The sequence below is a fragment of the Cervus elaphus genome, chromosome 11, assembly GCF_910594005.1.
Source record: "Cervus elaphus chromosome 11, mCerEla1.1, whole genome shotgun sequence".
NCBI lineage: Eukaryota > Metazoa > Chordata > Mammalia > Artiodactyla > Cervidae > Cervus > Cervus elaphus.
In genome coordinates, this window is record NC_057825.1 from 3,321,333 (window position 1) to 3,342,976 (window position 21,644).

At 61.7% G+C, this 21,644-nt stretch overlaps 1 protein-coding gene across 1 annotated transcript in view; it reads left to right on the forward strand.

The window, feature by feature from the left end:
* CCDC187 (coiled-coil domain containing 187) overlaps nt 1-21,644 on the forward strand; it is a 61,834-nt gene that overhangs the window by 19,283 nt on the left and 20,907 nt on the right. Inside the window, exons 4-13 of the mRNA XM_043916374.1 lie at nt 35-130; nt 5,615-6,777; nt 6,975-7,069; nt 10,380-10,942; nt 11,284-11,371; nt 15,627-15,739; nt 20,504-20,556; nt 20,882-20,995; nt 21,240-21,361; nt 21,450-21,541. Of these exons, the coding sequence (XP_043772309.1) occupies nt 35-130; nt 5,615-6,777; nt 6,975-7,069; nt 10,380-10,942; nt 11,284-11,371; nt 15,627-15,739; nt 20,504-20,556; nt 20,882-20,995; nt 21,240-21,361; nt 21,450-21,541 (2,499 nt within the window). The remainder of the gene's footprint in view (nt 1-34; nt 131-5,614; nt 6,778-6,974; nt 7,070-10,379; nt 10,943-11,283; nt 11,372-15,626; nt 15,740-20,503; nt 20,557-20,881; nt 20,996-21,239; nt 21,362-21,449; nt 21,542-21,644) is intronic.

Consider the following 21,644-nt stretch of genomic DNA (forward strand, 5'->3'; position numbering starts at 1 on the left):
TCTCCCTTGCTTCCCTCTTCTCCTCTCGCTGAAGTTACACAGGAAAAAACCAAAAGGATGAAAAGTAGTTCTTGCAAAACAGAGAAGGCCCCCAAGCTGCCTGCCCCTAGGAGAGCTGCCAAAGACACAGGTAGGGTTGGCCCAGGCGGGGCCTGGCAGGGCTTGGGGACAGGACGTTTACGGTCCAGGCTCAGGAGGCGGGCGCGTGGCTTATTTCTGGAGCCCGGACGGCGGGTGCTGCACTGGCTGCGCCTTGGAAAGGCGGGCGTGAAGCGGGGGGCTCGCGAGGTGCTGGCTGATGGACGTGCTTGCTTTCTCGTGACTCGGTGTCACCGGATAAGCCGTGGCCGTTTGGCTGCCATCAGCGGCAGGAAGCGTGACTGAGAGATGAGCCTCCCTATCGCCTGGTTTGGAATGTGGACACCAGGCAGCGAGCCCAGGAGGCCGGCTTCCCCTGGGGCGCCTGTTGGGAGGAAAGGCCGGGCGGTGCCTACTTCCCACGACCCCTCGGGGAGGACTCGTCCACTTCCTGAGAGTTCTGTGCTGGGGTCTTGGTGGTGCTGGGCCGCTGGGTCGCAGAGAAATTCCTAACTCGGGGGTCTCTCCCCTGAGGGTCACGCAGTTGTGCCCAGCGAAGACCCAGCCACCCAGCCTGGCCGGTTCGTGCAGCTTGTGGGATGAATGAGCTAGATGTGGGCTGTGGGGAGCAGAGCGGGCAGCCTTCCTCTGGGCCTCCCTTCAGAACAGCCTGGGCGGGATGGGGTGACACGCTCAGGGCTGGGTTCCCTCTGCCCGTGTGTGCCAAGCACGCAGGCAGCAGCAGCTCACGTAACTCCTCACAGCTCTCCTCGGAGGCAGACGGGCTCACTCCCATTTTGTAGATGAGGAAACTGAGGCTCAGAGAGGTTCACCAGCCTGCCCAGGGTCACACAGGCCAGCCAGGGTTGGCTCCGGCCCTGTGCTCCCCGCCCGAGAGAGCCCAGCTGTGCACACTTGGACCCGCGCCTGGAGGCCTTCTCCAGGCCCACCCTCAGGGCCTGGACTCTGGGGCCACTGCACCACAGACTTTGGGGACACCAATGAGAGCCCCCCCAGGTGGGGAGAGCCCTGGGGGGCTGAGGTCGGCTCTGTGGGGACCCCTGGTCTTGCTGGGAGTAAGCAACACTAGTTTTGGAGCTGTTTTTCAGCATCTTGGTGCCTCAGCTTCCCCTGGGCATGATATCGCAGTCCTGGACGGGAGTGCCAGTGTGAGGTCTACCCACGTCTTCAGATACCTGTCTCCTCTGCCCTTGAGCAAACCCACCATTCCAGCAGGCTGAGTGACTATCCTCCACTGTGCCTCAATGGAGGTGGGCCCAGAGCAATGTGGGGGCACATTGGCAAAACCTCCACTGGAAAGAGAGTGAGGGATGCCAGGAGATAGAGAGAAAGTTCCAAAAGGCGCCTGAAAAAGCACAAAATATAACAATTTTCTGCATCATGTTTCCCCTGCTCCTGGACCTTGGGGTTTGTTTTATTTTAATGGCTCCTTTGAAAAATGACCTGCCTTCTGCCTGACACTGGGTCAGAAGGGCGTGCCACGGGCTGCATTCATCACCGTAACCGCCGTGTCACCCTGATGCAGCTGACCATTAGTTTCTGTCAGTGACGAAGTCACAGCTGGGCTAAGAAGAGATGAGTTTGGGTTCAGAGGTCAGAGCCACAGGACTTGGGAATTGGATGAATTAGAAATTTGCTGTAGTTAACAAAAAATTAAATCACAATAGTTATAAAATATTCATCCATCCGGGCTGAGGGAAAATGAAGCCCGATATTTAATTTCAGATTATAGCACCTCACTTTGCATTTTTTATCATAGATTAGGTTGGCCCTGGAACTTTGACAGGCACTTGGGGACTTCATCCATTTCCACAGATTAAAAATCCTCTCGTAAAAAAATTAATTGCCATTAAACTGCTCTGCGGAAGGAAAAACGTGCCCACCAGGGCCCATTTATTGACCTGGACCCCTCTGGCTGGCTAATGGGGAAGCCAGTGATGTTGGGGGCTGTGGGTGGGGGTGCTCAGGGGGCCTGGGGCCCCTCCTCACCCAGCGTGGCCCCTGCTCAGTGCCCCGCCCAGCGAGTGGGCCTTTTTTGTGCAGCGCAGCAGCTTTGGGATCCAGGATGCAGGACCCTCGCTGGGGAGCCCACCCCCCAGGCCCCCCTCATAGGTCAAACATGGCAGGCAGGTGGGCAGTCCCCGACTCAGCCCTGGCCAGCAGAAGCCTGACCTTTCTGGGAAACTTCTGCAGTGGGGGTGACTGCTTCACTTTTTCATCCTTGTGGAGAGATGCGTACAGATGGGGAAACTGAGGCACAGGGAAGTGGTCACTTGCTCAAGGCCTGTGGCTGGAGAACGGAGGAGCGGGGATTTAAACCCATGTCTTGTGGCTCAGCTGGTAAAGTATCTGCCTGCAATGCAGGAGACCTGGGTTCGATCCCTGGGTCGGGAAGATCCCCTGGAGAAGAGATAGGCTACCCACTCCAGGATTCTGGCCTGGAGAATTCCATGCACTGTATAGTCCATGGGGTCACAAAGAGTCGGACATGACTGAGCGACTTTCATTTCTTCACTGGTTGGACGGGGGCTTCCCAGGTGGCGATGTTGGTAAAGAACCCGCCAATGCATGTGGTCCAGATCCCTGGTCGAGAAGATTCCCTGGAGAAGGGAATGACTTCCCACTCCAGGATTCTGGCCTGGAGAATCCCATGGACAGAGGAGCCTGGCGGGCTACAGTCCATGGAGTCGCTGAGAATCGGACAGGACTGAGAGACTAACACTTTCACTTTTCTGGGACTCGGCTACCCCAGGAGCCTGGGACGGAGGGCGTGGTCGCAGAGGGGGCGTGTCCTGGAGCACTCTTCCAGGGGCGTGGCTTTGCAGGGGGCGTGGTCACGGCCTCGCTCCTTCCTGGGGCTTGGCCTCTGGAAGGCGTGGCCTCTGGGGGCGTGGCTCTGCGTCGCCCTTCCCTTTCTTGGAGCTCCATCCTCAGGCCACTGCCCCAAGTCTCACTCTGGGCTGGGGAGGGCGCCGAGTCTAGGGAGCAGGGTGTGCTAGGTGGGTGATCTCTGCTGTGAGGCGCCGTCTTCGGGCAGAAATGCCCCCAGGACAAGTCTTGGTCTGGGTAGTTGGGTAGTTTTGTTTTCCCGGGCGCTGCCTGGGCTGGCTCCCTGCCGTGTGTGTGTGTGTGTGTGTGTGTGTGTGTGTGTGTGTGTGTGTGTGTGTGTGTTTAAGCGTGTGCGTCAGCGCTCAAGGCCTGGGCTGGCTCCCTGCCGTGTGTGTGTGTGTGTGTGTGTGTGTGTGTGTAAGCGTGTGCGTCAGCGCTCAAGGCCGGCCACGGCTTCCTGCCTCTGCCTCTGCCAGGGCCCTTGTGGTTGGGTTTGTAATGATGGTGGGGCTGCTAACGGCATTTGGTGAGGGCGATTTGGGATTATGAAGTAAAACCTTGATAAATGATGTTTATGACGTGATAGCATTTATTAAAGAAAGTGTTTATGTTTGGGATGTGGTGGCTGTTTGTTTCCACACACTGTCCGGACCCCTCATCCTGCCACCCTGGGTGGCTTTGCTGCCGCCAAAATCTTAGCTTTCTCCACCCAACAAAGCCAAATAAAAACAGACGGAGCCAGTTTGTTTGGAGGAAATGGAAGGGTGGCTTTAATCCTCACTGGGAGGAGGCGAACACAGTAGGTCCGTGCCTCGATGTGCCCCACTTCCATGAGGAATCTGGGGATCGTATAGAGGAGGGCTCACAGTCAGGGGTTGGTGCTAAAGAACAGAGACGTGAGGATCCTGTATTCTTCTTCTTGTTCCTCTTGCATTGTTTCAAAAACAGTCACAGGCTGGCGTCAGGTAGTCCAGGAGCTGGGTCCTTCGTTTTTCCGTGTGTTGTACTGTGACCTCCTTCCTGTAATGCAAAAAGAGACCTCCAAGAGGTGGTCTGCAAAAGTGTGCTGAAAGGTGAGCACCACGAACAGGAGGTGGTCAGCACAGAGTTAAAGGATAGCAGGGCTTCCCTGGGCTCAGACAGTAAAGAATCTGCCTGCCGCCCAAGGGACCTGGGTTTGATCCCTGGGTCAGGAAGATCCCCTGGAGAAGGGAATGGCAACTCCCTCCAGTATTTTTGCCTGGGGAATTCCATGGACAGAGGAGCCTGGTGGGCTATAGTGCATGGGGTCACAGAGTCGGACACGACTAAAGGATACACTAAAGGATATGCTAAAGGATAGTAGGTTCAGAATGAGCTCCTGCAGAGTTAGAGGGCAGAAAAGCAAACTTAGTTACAGACTACAGAGGAACAGTTAAGAACTAGGAGTGATCATGCCTGCTCACTATTCTCTTTATCTTCTTTGTTCTCAGGAAAGAAAAGAGAAATTCAGCCTTCTATTTCCCCTTTTCTCTGCAACAGCTTCCTTGATTCCTACCCTTATCCCTGCTCTCACCAGTTTAAAAACGAATTAGTTTTCTCTGGTTCAGGGCAAGTGATTATCGACAGTGTCGCCCGCCGCCCTGCGAGCTCTGTGTGTGCTAGTGATTGTCTTTGCTACTGACCAGCCTTTACAGAACGTGTGCGGTGCTTCAGGGCCTGCATTGAATGTTTTACAGAGAAATCCATAGGGAGTACGTTTTATTACCCCTGAGGGTCAGAGAAATCAGGTCACATGTCCAGGTCATCGTGAGACTCAACTTTGCCCAGGATGCTGGCTAATGGCTGGGGTATGGCGCAGCACCAGAGTGGCCTGGACCCAAGGGTTTTCACCCTGTCCCCTCCGGAAGTGTGTGACCTGGTGTCCTCCTGGCTCTGTGAGGAGCTGCCTGCCTTCCCCTCTGGGCCAGCACGCGGAGGGCCCCGGGCACCTGGCTGTATATGTGTTTTCTCTTTAAGATTCTGAGTTGGTTGGTGTTCATGCCTGGAGGAAAGGACAAGCTCTGGTGAGGGTGCTGCTGGGGCCCCCGCCTGCCCTCCCCAGGCTCCAGAGCAAGGCCCCCTCGAGAGACCAGGCCCCCATCGCAGAGTTAGGTACCTTGTACCTCCACCTCGACACTGCTCCTCTGTGTGGCATCTTGGGGGGCAGGGTGGGCGCCGGGGGAGAGATGCCCAGGCAGCAATGGCATCAGGGTGCGGGCGCGGCACCTATTCCCCCAGAGACTTGTCAAATGCCCGCCAAACCCACCAGCAGTCAGGGGCTTTGGGGGAGTCACTGCATTTAAAAAAGACCAAAAAGAGGGTTTCTGTCACTGAGAAGCAAATTTCTGCTCCTGGAAGGCAGGGCACGGCCACTAGGCTGTCCTGACTTAGAGAATGCAGGCCTGCAGCCACAGTGGCTCCCAGGAGACATCTGTCACACACACACCCCCCACCCCGCCACACACGCACATGCACACACTCAGTTTTTGACATGTTCAGAGAGGATGGCTCTGTGCCAGACACCCAGGCACAGCCATGAGTCACCGAGACGTGCATCTGCCCGCAGAGGGCTTCTACGCGTGGATGACAAGTGCAGAGCCAGGAGAGGGGTCTCTGGGGGGAGCTCCGCTCCTCCTGGCAACCCTGCGACTGCCTGTCTTTGCAGATCACAGCAAGAAGGTTGGAGCCCCCAAGAGCTCCCCTGTCCACCCCGGGATGCCAAGTCCAGCCTCCGTCCGCAGTGACCCGCAGATGCCCGCAGTCAACGTGCCCACCCTGGCTTCCCGTGATCCACCCGTGAACGTCCAGGCTGCTATGGCGGTCCTTCGAGACCTCCGCCAGCAAATCCAGGCTGGGCTGGAGCTGGCCCGGTCCCGCCACCTGAGCCGAGGGCTGGAGCTGCACAGCCTGGCAGGGAGGAGGCGGTCAAGCCCCTGGAAACCCCCAGACGTCCAGGGCTCCTTCTGGAAGAGCCCTGAGGCCCCGATGGACGGGCTGCCCACTTCCAAGAGGGCTGGGAGCCTCCCTGCCGCACGGCGCTGGAGCCCTGTGGCCGAGTGGGAGTCCTATCCACACAGGACCTGGGCAGCCCCAGGACGGGACACCTCCTTCCAGAGATGCATGAACCCCACCGAAGGGCTGAACTCCTTCCCCCAGCGGCCCTGGAGTGCCTCGGCCAGGCAGGCCTCCTGCCCACCGAAGACCTGGGCATTCCATGGACGAGACCCCGCCTTCCAGAGGCCTGGGAGCCCCCCCGAAAGGTGGGTCCCCATCCTGCAGCGGTCCTGGAGCGCCTCAGCCGGGCAGGCCTGGGGTCCGCAGAGGGCCCGGACCGCTTCTGAAGACCTGGCGGCCTCCACCCCGAGGCCATGGAGCCCCCTGGAAAGGCCGAGCCAACCCACCTGGCGGCCTTGGAGCGCCTCCTTCACGCAGGGGCCCAGCCCCCTGTATCAGGGCAGGGGTCCCCTGCGGACCCCCTTGGGGGCCAAGCTCGCCTGGCCGAGGCCCAGCCAGGGTGCCCTTCGGAATGCGCCTGAGAAGGAGAATGAGGTGCGGACACCTCGGCCCTGCCCGAAGCCCCGGGGGGCCCTGGGCCCCCTCCACAGCTCTGAGTCCCTGCGTGAGTTCATGCGCCAGAAGACTGTGGCCTGGCGGCGGCAGGCCCTAGAAGAGAAGGCCTCGGCCATGCGCTCGCTGGAGCTTAGAAACCAGAGGCTGCAGGACGCCCACAGGAAGCAGAGGGAGGCTGTGCTGGGCAGAGCCGTCCCTGTGGTCTCCCAGACGACCCCCGGCATCGTGACCTTCGTCCCGCACGCGGCACAGTCCAGGGTATGCGGCAGCTCAGACACCCAGCTCCCCTGGCCTCCATGGGGCTTTACGGGTACCCCATTGCCTCCGTCTCTGCCCACCCTCCCCGGGAGGGACCAGCCTGTGATCCCGCGGAGGCCGGGGACAGCTCCGAGGCTGAGACAGGGCCTGGGGTCTTGTGGCTGGGCTGGGGCCGACAGCATCCTTCTCTGCTTTAGGATCTGGAAGCTGCCGCCGGGCCGGGGGTGCCAGTGCTGCAGTGGAGCAAGGTGACTTCCGGCATGGTGCTGGGGGACCAGGAGGCCCCGGGCAGGTGGGTGTGCTGGGGCCGGGGCTGGACTTCCAGGGGGGCTCTCCCGGGTAGGGGCTGGCTTACTCTGCCCAGAGCTGCACAGAGCCTGTGATCAGGGCTGCGTTGTTCTCCACTGAGGTGAGATTGCTGTCACGTAGTCAACCTTTACAAAGTGAGCTATTCAGGGGCCTTTAGCACATTCACAATATTGTGAAACCACCCACCACCTCTGTCTAGTCCCAAAACATTTCATCACCCAAAAGGAAACCCAGTTCCCATTCGCAGTCACTGCCCCCCACTCGTCCCCTGAGCCCTGAGGCATCCCCAATCTGCTGTTCGTCCTTATGGATTCACCTGTTTTTTGTTTTTTTTTTTCGCATGTACTATACAGGAGGTCCTTGTTGGTTATCCGTTTTAAACACAGCAGCATGTACACGTCCATCCCAAACTCCCTAACTATCCCCTCCTCTCATCCTTCCTCCGGGCAACCATACGTTCATTCTCTGAGTCTGTGAGTCTCTTTCTGTTTTGTAAGTGAGTTCCTTTGTGTCATTTCTTTTAGATTCCACACATAAGGGATGTCATACGCTATTTCTCCTCCTCTGTCTGACTGACCTCACTCAATATGACATCTCTAGGTCCATACATGTTGCTGCAAGTGCCATTGTCTCATTCTTTTTACGGCCGAGTAATATTCCATCGTATGTATGTACCACATCTTCTTTATCCATTCCTCTGTCAATGCACATTTAGGTTGCTTCCATGTCTTGGCTGTTGTAAACTGTGCTGCAGTGAACACTGGGTTGCGTGCATCCTTTTGGATCATGGTTTTTTTTTTTTTCCCCAGATAAATGCCCAGGACTAGGATTGCAGGGTCATGTGGTAGCTCTGTTTTTAGTTTTTTGAGGAACCTCCATACTGTACTCTGTAGTAGCTGTACCAATTTACATTCCCACCTACAGTGGAGGAGGGTTCCCTTCTCTCCACACCCTCTTTATTGTTGGTGGATTTTTTTGATGACGGCCATTCTGGCTGGCTGGATTCACCTGTTCTGATGTCTCATGTCAGTTGAGACAGCACAGGGCCTCTGTGCCTGACTTCTTCCTCTGAGCGTGTTTTCCAGGTTCATCTGTGTTGCAGCCTGTGTCAGGACTTCCTTCCTTTTTAGGGCTGAGTGATATTCCATTGGGGGCATCTCCCACATTTTGCACACCCATGGTCAGCTCATGGACTTGTGGGCTGTGTCCCCCTCTCGGCCACTCTGATCGAAACATCCGAGCACCTGTCTTCAGCTCTCTTGTGCACGCACCCAGGAGGAGAGTTGTCCAGTCATGTGGTACCTCTGTGTCTCACTCACGGAGGAACTGCTGGGCTTTATTGGCGGTGACCACAGCATTTTGCATTCCCACCAGCAGTGCAGGAGAGATCCAGTTTCTCCCTGTCCCCACCCCACGGTGCTCATCCCCATGGCGAAGGGCTGTGGGCTTCAGGCCAGGGCCAGCGACTTCCTGGCCACCTGCCTGATGACGAGGGGAGGGCAATGTGACGGGAGCGTCACCCACGTGTGGTCAGGGGGGAGGAGCGGACCCAGCGGGGCTGAGGATGGGGGTCCCCACAAGGCACCGCCCCAGCAGGAGCTGCCTGCCCTGGGTGCACCTTTGGCAGCCAGTGTCCTGGGAGGGGGCTCTGGGATGAACCCCTTGGAGCTCAGCACCCACCCTCTTTGCAGCAGCTCACCTCAGTGGATCGGACACCCTCCCCTGACCCCTGGCTCCTGGAAGTTTCTCTCTCTGGCTCCTTTTTCTTCATTAGTCTTGAAAGTTCGCGTCCCCGGGCCATTTCCCCAGATTCGGGGTCCACAGGGCAGCCCAGGGGTCTGCACCTCTTCTTACCTTCTCAGTGTTGGTGTCTGGTCACATCCAGACGAGGACACAGGTCCAAAGTGAACGTGCTCACGCTGAGCGCACGTGTCACCTGCACCGGGGCCGAGAAACCCATCACACCCCAAGGGCAGCCCTCCATCGGGAAGGCTGCAGGGGTCCTGACTGTGCAGCTCCTTTGGCTAGACACCACACTGGGGGATGGTCATCTCCATGGGTGGGGCGGCTCTAGGTCCTTCATCTTGCTTCGCCGTGTCCTTTTTTTTTTTCACTTACAAACATTTCACTTAAAATGCACATGACATCCCCTTCGTGGATCACAGCCTTGTCATGGTGAAGAGGCTTGCAAAACTCCGTGAAGCTACGAGCCATGCTGTGCATAGCCGCCCGAGATGGACAGGTCTCACTGAAGGAAGAGCTCTGACCAAACGTGGTTCACGGGAGAAGGGAATGGCAAACCACTCCAGTGTCCTTGCCTCGAGAACACCATGGACAGTATGAAAAGGCAAAAAGATAGGACACCAGAAGACGAGCTCCCCCGGGTCAGAGGGTATCCAGTGTGCTACTGGGAAGGAGCAGAGGGCAAGTACTAACAGCTCCACAAAGAACGAAGTGGCTGGGTCAAAGCGGAAATGATGCTCGGCTGTGGATGTGTCTGGTTGGTGAAAGTAAAAAGTCTGATGCTGTAAAGAACAATATTGCATAGGAACCCGGAATGTTAGGTCCACGAATCAAGGTAAATTGGACAAGGTCAAGCAGGAGATGGCAAGAATGAATATAAAAATCTTAGGCGTCAGTGAACTAAAACGGACAGTAATGGGAGATTTTAACTCAGATGACCATTATATCTACTACTGTGGGCAAGAATCCCTTAGAAGAAATGGAGTAGCCCTTGTAGTCAACAAGAGAGTCCAAAACACAGTACTTAGAGGCAGCCTCAGAAACAACAGAAAGATCTTGGTTTGTTTCCAAGGCAAACCATTCAGCATCACAGTAATCCAAGTCTATGCCCCAACCACTGATGTCGAAGAAGTAAAGTTGACTGGTTCTATGAAGACCTACAACACCTCCTAGAACTAACACTATAAAAAGACGTCCTTTTCATCAAAGGAAATTGAAATGCAAAAGTAGGAAGTCGAGAAGGCTGTGTTTTCATTCTGTTGATTGGGTCTTTTGACATATACATGTTTTTAATTCTGAAGTAGCCCAAGTTGCCTATTTGTTGTTTTGTTACCAGTGCTTCTGGGGTCACATCCAAGAAATCATTGCCAACTGGTCTCCTTCTGCCTAATAGGTGCGTGTGGTCTTTCGTGGTCACCACGGTCACAAACGGACCTGGGCCTGGCCCGGAAGCTGCTTCCATGTGCATCTCTGCACACACGTGTCTCCGACACGCATGGAGACGGTCCCCCCCGCCCCCAGGCTGACCCCTGTCCCTTCTTTCCCTGCAGCTTCTGCCTGTGTTTGAACAGAGCCTTGAACCCCACCAAGACTCTGGAGGTGGGAGGCCCCCAAGGTGGCTGGGAGGGCGCGGCCCTGCTGATGCCAGCCAGCTCCTCCCTGGGGCCCCTGAAGTTCCAGGACCTGAGCACACACTGCCGGAGCCCGGGGCTCTGCATCTACCTGGACCCTGAGGAGTCGGAGCGCCTGGGCATGCCGGGCCCCCTGCACTTCCGGTACAAGCAGGCCCGGCTGCAGGCCCTGGAGACCATGGCCAACATCCTGAAGCAGCGCATCGACGTCCTGACGGACAAGCTGCGCCGCTCCGAGGTGATGGACGCGCTGGTGGGGCCTGGCCCGGGGCTGCTGCCCTCCGACGCCAGCACGCCGGCCCGCCCCGGAGCCCTCGTGTCCAACGTGGGCCCAGGGGCACCCTGGGACTGGGCAGGGCTGCGGGCCAGGCCGCTTCTCTCCACCACTGGCTTCCGGGACATGGAGACGGTGCGCTGGAGCCCTGGCTGGGAGCGGCCACAGAGCGCGAGCCCCAGGGCCCGCCACGCCAGCGAGCCCATAGGTAGGACTACCCCCAGGCCCCGCCGGCAGCCAGGGGACCGCCACTTTCTCCTTGCCCCTGGGTCTCTTCCCCTCGAGGGGGAGCGATGACTAGACCCCAGCCATTGTCCCTCTGTGCCTGCTGTGGCCACCTTGCCTCTGGCGGGGGAGGGTGGGCCCCGGTCCTGAGGTTGACGTCCCGCCCCCTCCCCGCCCCGCCTCTGCAGAGGGGCGAGTGCGCAGGACCCCTGGGCCTCCTGCCGTGGGGATGCGGGGGGACCACCTCACTCCCTGCAAAGCAGCAGCCCCTCCGCACCCCACCGGCCTGTAGGAAGTGAAGTCCCGATGCTCCTCTCTCGAAAGGTTTCACGGACAATGGACGCTCCGAGCTGGACGGGAGGCTGGCAAGAAACGTGGCTTCTTTCCAGGCCCTCAGTCCCTTCGCAGGGAGGTAAGGCTGGGCGCTGCCCTCGAGTGCCTTCATGTCCCTGGGGCGGGTGCAGCCGGGCCGGCAGGGCGACACAGCTCCTGGCCTGTCCTGGGGGAGACACGGGCCTCGGACGCCTCCGGCTGGGCGGCGCGCAGTGGGCCACGGGAGGCCCCAGTCGCCCAGGCGTCCCCGGGTGGTTGGCAGGCTGGTCGTGTCCGGGGCGTGTGGAGGCAGAGGCCCTCCATCTAGGTGTGCTCGCTGGTGTCAGATTCTCAGGACCACCTGCCCACAAGCCCTTGAACAGGCCCGTCTCCAGCCCTGACCTTCTCTGGGGCCACTTCACACGGGTCCCTTTCCATCAGTTGTTACGGATGGATGGCCGGCCTGGGGCAGGGGCAGCGGGCGCCCTCAGCAGCCCCGCTGTCCACCCGGCCAGCCCAGCCTGGGCCCGCGAGGCCGCCTTAGCAGTCACTGTCCCGGGGACGCTCTGCTGGGCCCAGCCGCACTCCAGCCCCCCGGCCGTGCAGCTGCGGCCGCCCCTGGCCCCTCTGTCCCCCAGTTCATCGCCCCCCCAGCGGCCAGTGTCGCTGCCCAGCGCCCTCAGCCCCTGGGGCCCGTGTCGGCCCCTGGACTTCACTGAGCAGCTGTGGCCCTGTCTCCTCCTGCAAGGACTACCCGCTCCCACCCCAAGAACCATTCCTTCAGCCCCTCTGCCTGGCGGCTCCCGCAGGCGTGGGTCCCTGTCCAGCCATCCTCCCCGGCCAGCAGTGCCCTCCTGGCCCCCAGCCCCACCGGCTGCCTTCCCAGTGCTGCCCCAGGAGGGTCTCAGACACCCCGGCCCCTCCCCTCTCTGTCCCCCGCAGCCCCGCCGGGCAGCCCCTTGCAGGATGCCCCCTCACCTCGTTTGGCCACAGGTCCTCTGCGACTTCGGGCTCCACAGCTCAGAGCCAAGGCAGGGGTGGGGCTCCAGAGGGGGACAGGCCGGTGGGGGGGGTCCCCGGGGGGCTGGCCAGAGACGCTCGAGGGAATCCTCTCCACCCACTTCGCCAGGTGTGTCGTGGACTCGGTGCCCAGGTTGGGGCCTCAGGGGGCCGCCTGGGGGGTGCAGTGCTCCTGAGCAGAGAGGACAGTGGTGGGTGAAGACTGTGGCCATGCTCAGGGAGCCAGGAATCCAAGTGGGGTGGGGGAGGCCCTTGCACGGCCGGGGGGTGGTCAGCGCAGATCCCAGGCCTGTGCAGAAAGCACACCCCACCCCCAGCCTGCGTCCTCCCTAGGAGGTGGGGGTTCCCCGTATCACCCCGATTCCCCCAGCACTGCCTCACCCTCCTCCCCTCCCCTCCCCGGCCCAGCCTCAGTCAGGTTGGGTATCCTCTGTGTGTGTGCTCAGTCGTGTCTGACTCTTTGCGACCCCATGGGCTGTAGCCCGCCAGGCTCCTCTGTCCATGGGATTCTCCAGGCAAGGATACTGGAATGGGTTGCCATGACCTCCTCCAGGGGGTCTTCCTGACCCATGGATCGAACCCAGGTTTCTTATGTCTCCTGCATTGGCAGGAGGGTTCTTTACCTCTAGCGCCACCTGGGAAGCTGGAATGGAATTGTTGCCACCGGTAGGGGTCAGCATTGGGCCAGACTTGGCCGCCTTCAGCCCCTGCTCCCTGTCTAGACCCTGAGAAGGGGAGGGGGGATGGGAGGCTCCAAGGTGGACAGCCTATATCTGTAGGTCCTGCCACTGGATGGCCAGCGAGGTCCTGTGGGCTCAGACCTCAAAGGTCTCAGAGCCGGGGAGCCCCAAGACATAGAGCCTTCCCACCAGGACGCAGGTCCCCTCCCCACCCCTCCCGCAGCCTGCCCAGGCACAGAGAGACCGCAGAGGTGGAAGCCGTTCAGAACCATGCCCCGGACGGCCCAGCCCTTGGAGCCCAGGATCGGGGTCTCCAGGAGGGCCCCTGGCCTGGCCCGGCCCCACCTTCTAAACTAGCAGGTCGCCGCTCAGTGCTCCCCGGGGGTTGCTTTGCGGCCATGCCTCTGGCCACCTCCCTCGGTGCCCTATGAGTCCTAGGCTGCAGGGCACAGCTCCGCTCCCCAGGGCCTGGCCCATCCTGCCGCCTCTCAGGCCAGTTCCTGAGTCGGGGTGGGTCTCCTCCACCAACTCCTTTCCTTGCTGGGAACGCGGTGCTCAGTGGCTGGGTGGGGCCGGAGCTTGTTACCAGCATCACGTGGTGGGGACACTCGGGCTTCCCGCCCTGCCCCCCGACCCTCGATGGAGCTTGGGCCTCTGATGCCCAGTCCACCCCCAGCCCATCTGGAAGGAAGGATGGGAGAGTGTGTGGCCCAGCTGTGTGCCCACCGTCACCCCGCAGGCCTCCCTGAACCTCAGGCAGTGCTTTCAGCACCCTGAACGGTGTATGCTCATCCCTATTTTACAGATGGGGAAGCTGAGGCTGGCGGAGGAGAAGTGACCTGCTTAGGGGGAGGACAAACCAAGGGTCAGACCCAGGGCTTGGACTCCAGAGCCCGTGGTTTTTCTGCTACACCCCCTCCCTGGCGAGTGGTTCTCAAGTTGTTCCTCGGGAACTCATTAGAAAATGCAGTGTCCTTCCCCCCCAATCCCGCCCTCCTGAATCTGATATGCTGGGGGTGGGCCCCATGATCAGGCGATTCCGGTGAGAACCATTGCCTTAGAAAAAAATCTAGACCTGCAGTCAGCAAGCCACCGCCCCCAGGACCCACCAACAGTCTTTTTAAATAAAGTTTTATCGGCGTGCAGCCACACTCATCACGTTTACACAGCGAGCGTGGCTGCTTTCCTGCCACAAAGGCAGAGCTGAGTGGTTTCCATGGAGACAGAGACCTGGGGGCCCCACAGAGCCTGAACATGGATGGTCTGTCTCTCTGCGGGAAATTCTGCAACACGTGATCTAGATAATGGAGGGCGACTGGCGTGGGGACTGATGGCCTTGGAGGACGCAGCTCCTTCCTGCCCTTTGATGATCCCAGGCGGGAGTTACTGCGCGCCCCCAGGTTCTGGGTTGGGAAAGAGGGAGCGAGAGTCTAGAAAAGACCCTGCCGTGACCTTGCCCCCCACGCCTCCATGCCCACGCGTTCCTGGAGCAGCCCCTGGCCCGCTGCCTCTAGGAACGCTCCTCCCCTGACCATCGGAGCCCGCGGTCAGCGCTCCCGCCCCAGTGCCCCTGGGGCCATCCCGGGATGAGCCCCTGGGCCCGCCCCTCACCTCTGCAGCATCTCGTCTCAGTCCCAGGCCTGCTGCCTCTGTGTGGAACAGTCTTTTCACGCCATCTCCCCTGCGGGGTCGGGGGCTAAGCACAGCAGGTGCTCAGCAAACACCTGAGGATCCGGGGGGCCGGAGGAGGCTGGGCCCCATGGCCCAGAGCTGTGGCTGCGTCTTTAGTCACTCGAAGGGGTCCTGGGTTGCTGGATTGCAGGAGAGAGAGGCACATATGCTGATGAGACGTGAAGTGAGGCGGGCTGTCAGCACCGCTCGTCCGAGCCCAGCACACGCCTCTGGGCCGCAGGCCCCTAACCCGGGCAGCTGCCGCCCACTTCTGCTCTCCTGTCCCACCTGGGCTGCTACCCTCTCGGGAGGGGCCCAGGGCCACGCCTTCCTCTTCTTCCTGTGGGCAGACGTGCCAGGCAGCTTGCCCTGATGGAGGGCAGGCCTCTGACTCCAACCGGACCAGTTTGACCCCAGCCTTCTTGGTCGCCCGGCCGGCTGAGGTCCCTCTCCGACCAGGGCGGGCAGTGCAGGGCACTGGTGGAGGTAGAGCTCGGCCGTGGGCCCCGCTCCCCTGTAGGCCTGGTAGACAGTGCCCCCTGGCCCATGGCCGAGGGGGCGGAGATGAAGGACATGACCGTCATGAAGGATGGAGGACTGTGACTGTCACCCCAGAGTGGGTGTTTTGAGTGAGCAGATCGAGGACAGGCGAGGGCGGCTTTTGGGCAAAGGGCATTCTGACGCGGGCCCCAGCCCTGGACGGTGACCGTGGACACCGCGCGCTCCTGCCGGGAGCTGGTCCCCCGCAGGAACGAGCACTGAGCCCAAGTCACTGCTCACAGATCAGGCCCTGCCGAGCCAGGAGATGCTGCGGGTGCAGCTACCCCCCAGGCCTCCGGTCACAGGCCCGGCCCCTCTCTGGCCCTTGGGTCTCCCTGGATGCCGGGCTTGCAGGAGCCCAGCCTCCTGGCCCTCCCCCCGCCCCCAAGCTGTCTCCTGCCTCCAGGGTGTTCGCTGCTCACGCAGGTGTTTGTGTGTCTCCAGCTCACTCGGGGTGCCGGCCACGCCGGACCCCCACAGCGGCTCCCCGCGGCTAGAAGAGACGTGCTCGGCCAGAGGGGCAGGCTTGGTCGCGCCCTGGACCCTCCAGAGCTGTGGTAAGGGCAAGCCTGTGCATAGGCCCTGGGCTAGCTGGTCGGGTGGCCAGGGAGGTCCTCTGGGGACCCCCTCCACTGCCTGATGCTCAGCGAGCCCCTGGGTGTAGAGAGGTCCTTTCTCATGTGGAACATATCCAGGCATCAGTATTAAAGCTTTTTGGAGGCTTTCGGGGCCCGGCTGCTTGCTCTGTGCTCCTGCCACGCCTCTGTCCTGACTTGACCCTTGCCCTCACGAGGGTCGAAGTCTTGCTTCATCCACAGCTCTGCTCCCGGGGCCCAGCCTTCTGCCTTCTCTTCTGCTGCCAGAGGATTTTTTGTTTCTGGTTACAGCTGAGACTTGCCCAGAACCCCGGAGCTGGTGCATAGCTGGGGCCATGGGGGTGGGGCGCCCGCCGGGTACCCTCCTGGGTTCAGGCCTTTATGCTGGCAGCGTGCAGAGTGGAGCATGAGCTGGCCTGTGGGATGCTCTGCCCAGGGGGGGCTCAGGGAGGGGGACAGCCGCAGGGCTCTGGCCTGGCGCTGGGGACCGAGAGCTGTTCTGAGAGGTCTGGGATGTGCATCTGTTTCATCCTCATTTTTCAGTTAGTTTTCTCCAAAATAAGAATAAGACATGCTCACGTCTGTAGGAGAATTGGGCTATTGCAGTGCATTCAGAGTGAACCCCAATCCCTGTCCCGCTCAGGAGCAGCCCCAGATAAAACCTGCACCTCCTTATGGACCCGGGTGGAGTTACCCTTCTCACAAGGAGGGCGGTGAGGCCTGTGGGATCCGGTGGCCTGTGAAAGGCTTGGGGGGCAGTTAGCAGCCCCCAGGTCCCCCTGGTGCCTGGGGAGAGGCGGGCGGGAGGAATTTCAGCTTTGCACTCTGGCGTCCCACCGTTCTGGGTTCAGAGCTCCTACCAGGCAACAGGGGTTGTGGGGGACCCCTTGTGGATGAGCAGCTTCCCAAGAGGTTGCCCACAGCGGTGCCCCCAAGAGACACCTGTCCCTCTCTGGAAGACAGAGGGCCCCTCAGGCCAGGCTGGGCAAGAGGCGGGGAACAAAGCCCTCTGCGGACCAGGGGCAGGCGTTTGTGAGCTGTTGGACACACACATACACGTGTGTGTGTGTAGAAGGGGGTCCTGGGCCCTCTGAGACAGAGGTTCTGTGCCACTCCATCCTGCAGTCAACCTCCCCGCGACCGCCCCAAGGTCTGGGAGGCCCTCCCGGCCTGGGGAGGGGGCTGCTGGGGAGCCCACTAGTCTCTTGGCCCACCCTCCCTCTGTTCACTCAGCACCAGCTCGCTGAGGACCTGCCAAGCCTGGCATGGACCGGGCACCAGGCCCTGCCCTCAAGCAGCCTGCCTTTTAGGAGGTGGTGGGCAATCAAAAGATGCCTCAATAACCACCTGCAGCTGTGAGATCCTGGGCAACCAACACCCAGGGGGAGAGTCTGCCCGGAAGTGGGTGGATGCTTCCAGCACCAGTCTCCAGGAAGTGTGGCCCAGTGAGGGGCATGAGCTGCCCAGGGTGCCCAGGACGGGCTGGGACCAGGACTTGGGCTCAGATGCCAGCTCTCTGCCCACCCCTCTCCATCGTCTTGGTTGAGCAGGAACTGGGAGCCAGGGCACCTCTGACTCGGGCAGCCCTGGCCCCTTGGGACCATCAGCTGTGCCCAGTCTGTCAAACAGGGTCACACTGGGACTCAGGGGCCGAGACAGGAAGCAGGTGGGCCGGGCAACAGCATTGCCCTCGGCCTCCACTCCTGCTGGTCCACAACGCCAGCCCACTCCGTCCTCTCGGGCTGTGCAGCCCCCCTGTGCCCTGTACTGTGTCTGCCCATGCAGGGCGGGCGATGCCCGGGGTTGTGGCAGGGAGGTGGTACAGTGTCTCTGGGGACGAGCAGACCCACCCGGATCCCACGGGGAGGGCAGACAAGGGCATCCTCCTCTCAACATCCCAAAGGGAGGGGCCGTCCACTGCTGACGGACAGGACGACATGCCTGGACGGTGGACCACACGTCAGGGGTGGGGGCGGTGGGAGCTTTCCCACGAGTCACCCCTCGAGTGGGTAGCCTGGGTGGGGTGCCAAGCAAGGGCAAAGGAAAACTGATCAGCAGCACCTTTGTGCCAAGCTGCCTCTTCCCCAGGGGTGCCTCTCGGCGGGCAAGGGGCTGGGCCACAGACCTCCTGAGGAAGGAGGGGCCTGGCGTGAGGGTGCCCGGCTGCAGCCCGCCAGGGGGCCCCCGCTCCCCCACTGTGCCCCCCAAGTAACAGAGCCGAGAGAGAGGGCTCCTCCCCACCCCGCCCCCTCCCACAGAGACGGCCTCCTGGAGCCTCTGAGGTCTGTGTGGGCAGAGCTGTGGGCCAGGCCCCCATCCTCCACTCGGCTGAACCCCAGCAGGCCAGGTGCCAGGCCAAGTGCCGGGTCTTCCAGAAAAACCCGCTCCTCTCCCAGCTCTGCCTGCAGGTGGCCTCGCTGGGAGGCCGGGAGCCAAGCAGGATCTCGGGAGCCCGCCACCAAGCAGCCAGCACAACCCAGAGTGCGGGCGCTGGGCACCCCCACCAGACGCCTCCTCCAGGAAGTCTCCCGGATAACGCTTGGGCTGGTGCTCTGCTCACCCATCTCAGCATGCTTGGTGGGAGTGAAACTCGTGTGTGTGCCTCTGTCTCTGTGGGCCACGAGAACCTGAGGGTCTGGCTCTCCTTGCAGCCCCGGCTCCTGCCCGGCCAGGTGCTTGGGGAATGTTGGCTGCATGCATGAATGACTTCCAAAAGGCCCTGAGGCCCCCTGGGCCTGTCTGTGTCACACAAGGCAGCTCACTGGTGTCACCTGCCTCCGGGCAGGTTCCAAGCTCGTGCCCCTGTTCACGGAAGAGGAAGCCAGTGCTCAGAGAGGCATAACCCCCACCGCCCGACAGCGAACGGCAGAGCGGGGACCGGGGCCCAGCCTTTCCCACTGGGAGCAGCGCCGTCCCAACAGAACTTTCTGCAGTGACAGAGATGTTCTAAATTCTGGGCCATCTGATCTGGTGCCCACCAGCCACGTGTGGCTGTGGGGGCCTCTGGGACGTGGCCAGTACCACTGGAGAGTGAAGTTTTACATTTTTGTTTCCCCTGAGTTTAAACGTGAGCAGCAAGGGCGGCGTGCCATCGGACAGCGAGGCTCCGGCCCTCAGACACGGCAGCCTCTCGCCCAGGCGGGGCCCACTGGCTTTGTTTCCGTTTGAGGCCATGGGCCCCCAGCCGCAGCGCGGTCAGGGAGAGCACACCTGGTCCTCAGCATCCCCGTTGCTGTTGGCAACAGTAACAGTCGCCACGTATGTGTTTAATCATCCCGTGGGAGCCACAAGGCCACCAGGCACTCTGGGGTGGCAGGTCGTGCTGGATTCTTGGGGCCCCTCCCCGATGGTCATCAGGAGTTGGGGAGCGAGGCCGGTACCGTCCTCTGCTCAGCAGGGCCAGCTGCTCGGTTGGCCCAGGCCATATCCGTCTCAGGGAACACTTGCTTTCTCCTGGATCGCAGCTCAGAGCTTGGGGACCCACAGCCTGGGGGCTCCTTGGTGACCTGTCATGGGTGCTGGCCTGGCCAGGGATGGCCCTGAGAGGTCTGCACCTCTTAGAGCAGCAGCTCTGGGGGCCTCGGCTTTCTGAAGCTTCCAGGCCCTGGAAGAGGATCAACAGGAACTCAGTGGAGGACCAGGGTATCTTCTTTCCAGGCCACAAGCAAAAGCAAGGGAGGAGTGGCCCCTTCTCCAGGGACCTGCCGGGCGGCTGGGAGCACGGGGGAGCACGCCAGGCATCCCCCATGTGCCCCGCACGTCAGCTGGCCAGAACCCCTGCCCCTCCCCTGGGCTCCAAGCTGCAGAGTGTCCTCAACGGCCATGGAAGCGCCCAGCAGCCGGTTGGCTGTTGTTCACAGCTCTTTGGCCGCTCTAACATGGGACCCTGAGCTGCCCTGTTCTGGGAAGCAGGGCGCCACCCTCCTTTCTGCACAATCACCAGGGATGACCCAGGAGCTCGTCCAAGAGCCACCAGGAGAGCTTGCCGTCCACAGACCCAAGGCCTCTCCCGGGGTGGGGGAGCTCATCCTCCGTGCCCTCTGCTGCTGGCTCTCATGGGGGTCCAGCCGAGAAGATGGAGGGCAGGGCCAGAGGAAGCAACACTCGCTGCCCCTGCCTCTGACTACAGTCATCCCCCGCCACCCCCAGGCAGCCTCCGAAGGGCCAGGCTGGGTCCTTGGGGCCCCCACTGGGAACCAGAAGCCCTCGGCTGCCCAGGGAGCCTGAGGTTTCCGAGCCTGCACTCTGGACAGTCCCAGGGAGGCCGCAGGGCGGTGCCCCTTGGCCTGGGTTGCCGCACACCCATGGGGCTGCGACCCTTATTAGGGCAGCCACTAGGTATCAGAGCATCTTAGCACAGGGATGTCCCCGTGGTGGCGCTCACGGACGAGCACTTTCTCCAGGGCACCGGGCAAGTGAGCGATGAGCCAAGGACTGTCTGGCAGCAACGCCTGTGTTCTTGGCCCTGGCCATGTGTCTGCAGCCTGGGGTCCCTGCTCCCAGGGGAGGGTGGCCAAGGGTCAGGCAGGGAGAGCCCCCCACCCCCGCGGGGGGGCAGGGTACGGTAGGGCAGCAACCTGTCTCCTTGCCCCGCAGGCTGGGGGCCCTGGCCGCCCTCCCTGGATGTGCAGGGAAGGGGTCCTCCCCCAGCGCGTGTCCTGCAGGCCCAGCACCGAGGCCGGCGAGGGGAGGCCGCCCAGCCACCCCTTCCTGTGGTTCCTGCAGGTCCGCTGTCCGACGTCCGGCAGAAGTCGCTGCGCTTCCTGGAGTCCCTGAAGGCGCGTCATCTTTAGGCCGCTTCTGTTTGGGGGTCCACCGGGACCAGCTTCCACCCCTGAGGCTGAGTGGCAGGGGCCCCAGAGTTGAGAGGGAGGGAGGGGAGCCTGGAGCAGGAAGGAAGCCCAGGGCCCCGGCCGGGCCGAGGCGGGGAGGCTGCGGGCTGGGGAGCAGTCTACCGGTGGGGACGCTCTGTAAGGGTCCAGTCCTTGGAGGTAACACCGCCTGCCCTCTGAGGCGGGGTCCTTGCCAGGGAGCTGGGGGTGGGGTGGGGGCAGCAGGCGGGGGCCCCGGGGAGTCCTGAGGCTGCTCCTCGCCTCCCTGCAGCCGGACCGGCGGGAGCAGGGACAGGCGCTGGCCCTCCTTCGGCGGCAGGCGGAGCTGGAGGTCTGGGAGACGCAGAAGGCCCTGGGGGAGCTGCTGTCCAGACCCAGGCTGGAGGTCAGCTGGCCAGCCCTCCCCCTAAGGCCCGGCCCAGCCTGGGGAAGGCTGGTGGGAAGCGTGGGTCAGGTCAGCCCAGGGAAGGGGGCTGTGGGTCCCGCTCAGGCTGAGGGCCTCCGAGTGCAGCTGCCCGCAGAGGCTGGCGGGCAGGCCCTGGTGTAGGAGGCTCACGCGGCCTTGGCTCCTCCCTGGGACCCCGCCTGGCCCACCCTCCACAACACTCGCCGCCTTCCTGTCCTCCCAGCGGCTGCGGGAGGAGCACTCGACCCAGGCCAGGCCAGGGGCGGCCTTGGAGCTGGAGCGGCCGCAGGTGCATGTGATTCCGGAGCCGAGGACCTCTCAGAGCGCCGCAGCAGCCAGGCCCAGGTGTGGCCCCCCGTCCAGCGTACGAGGGGGCTGGGTGGGGGTCTCGGACCACGTGGGCCACAGTCTGCAGCACTCTCTCACCTGGCAGCTCATACCCACTCCCGGGCCGAGACACGGCTGCACCCTCCCCGAGTCCCCAGGATGGAAAGAAGAGTTGGGCGGACACGTCAGCTCACGCGGGTGAGTGGTCTCAGAACCGACCCCCCAGCCACCAGACAGCACAGCTCGTGCCCCAGTGGGCCCCGAGGAGGCGGCTGGGTCAGGCGCCCGACAGAGGGGCTGG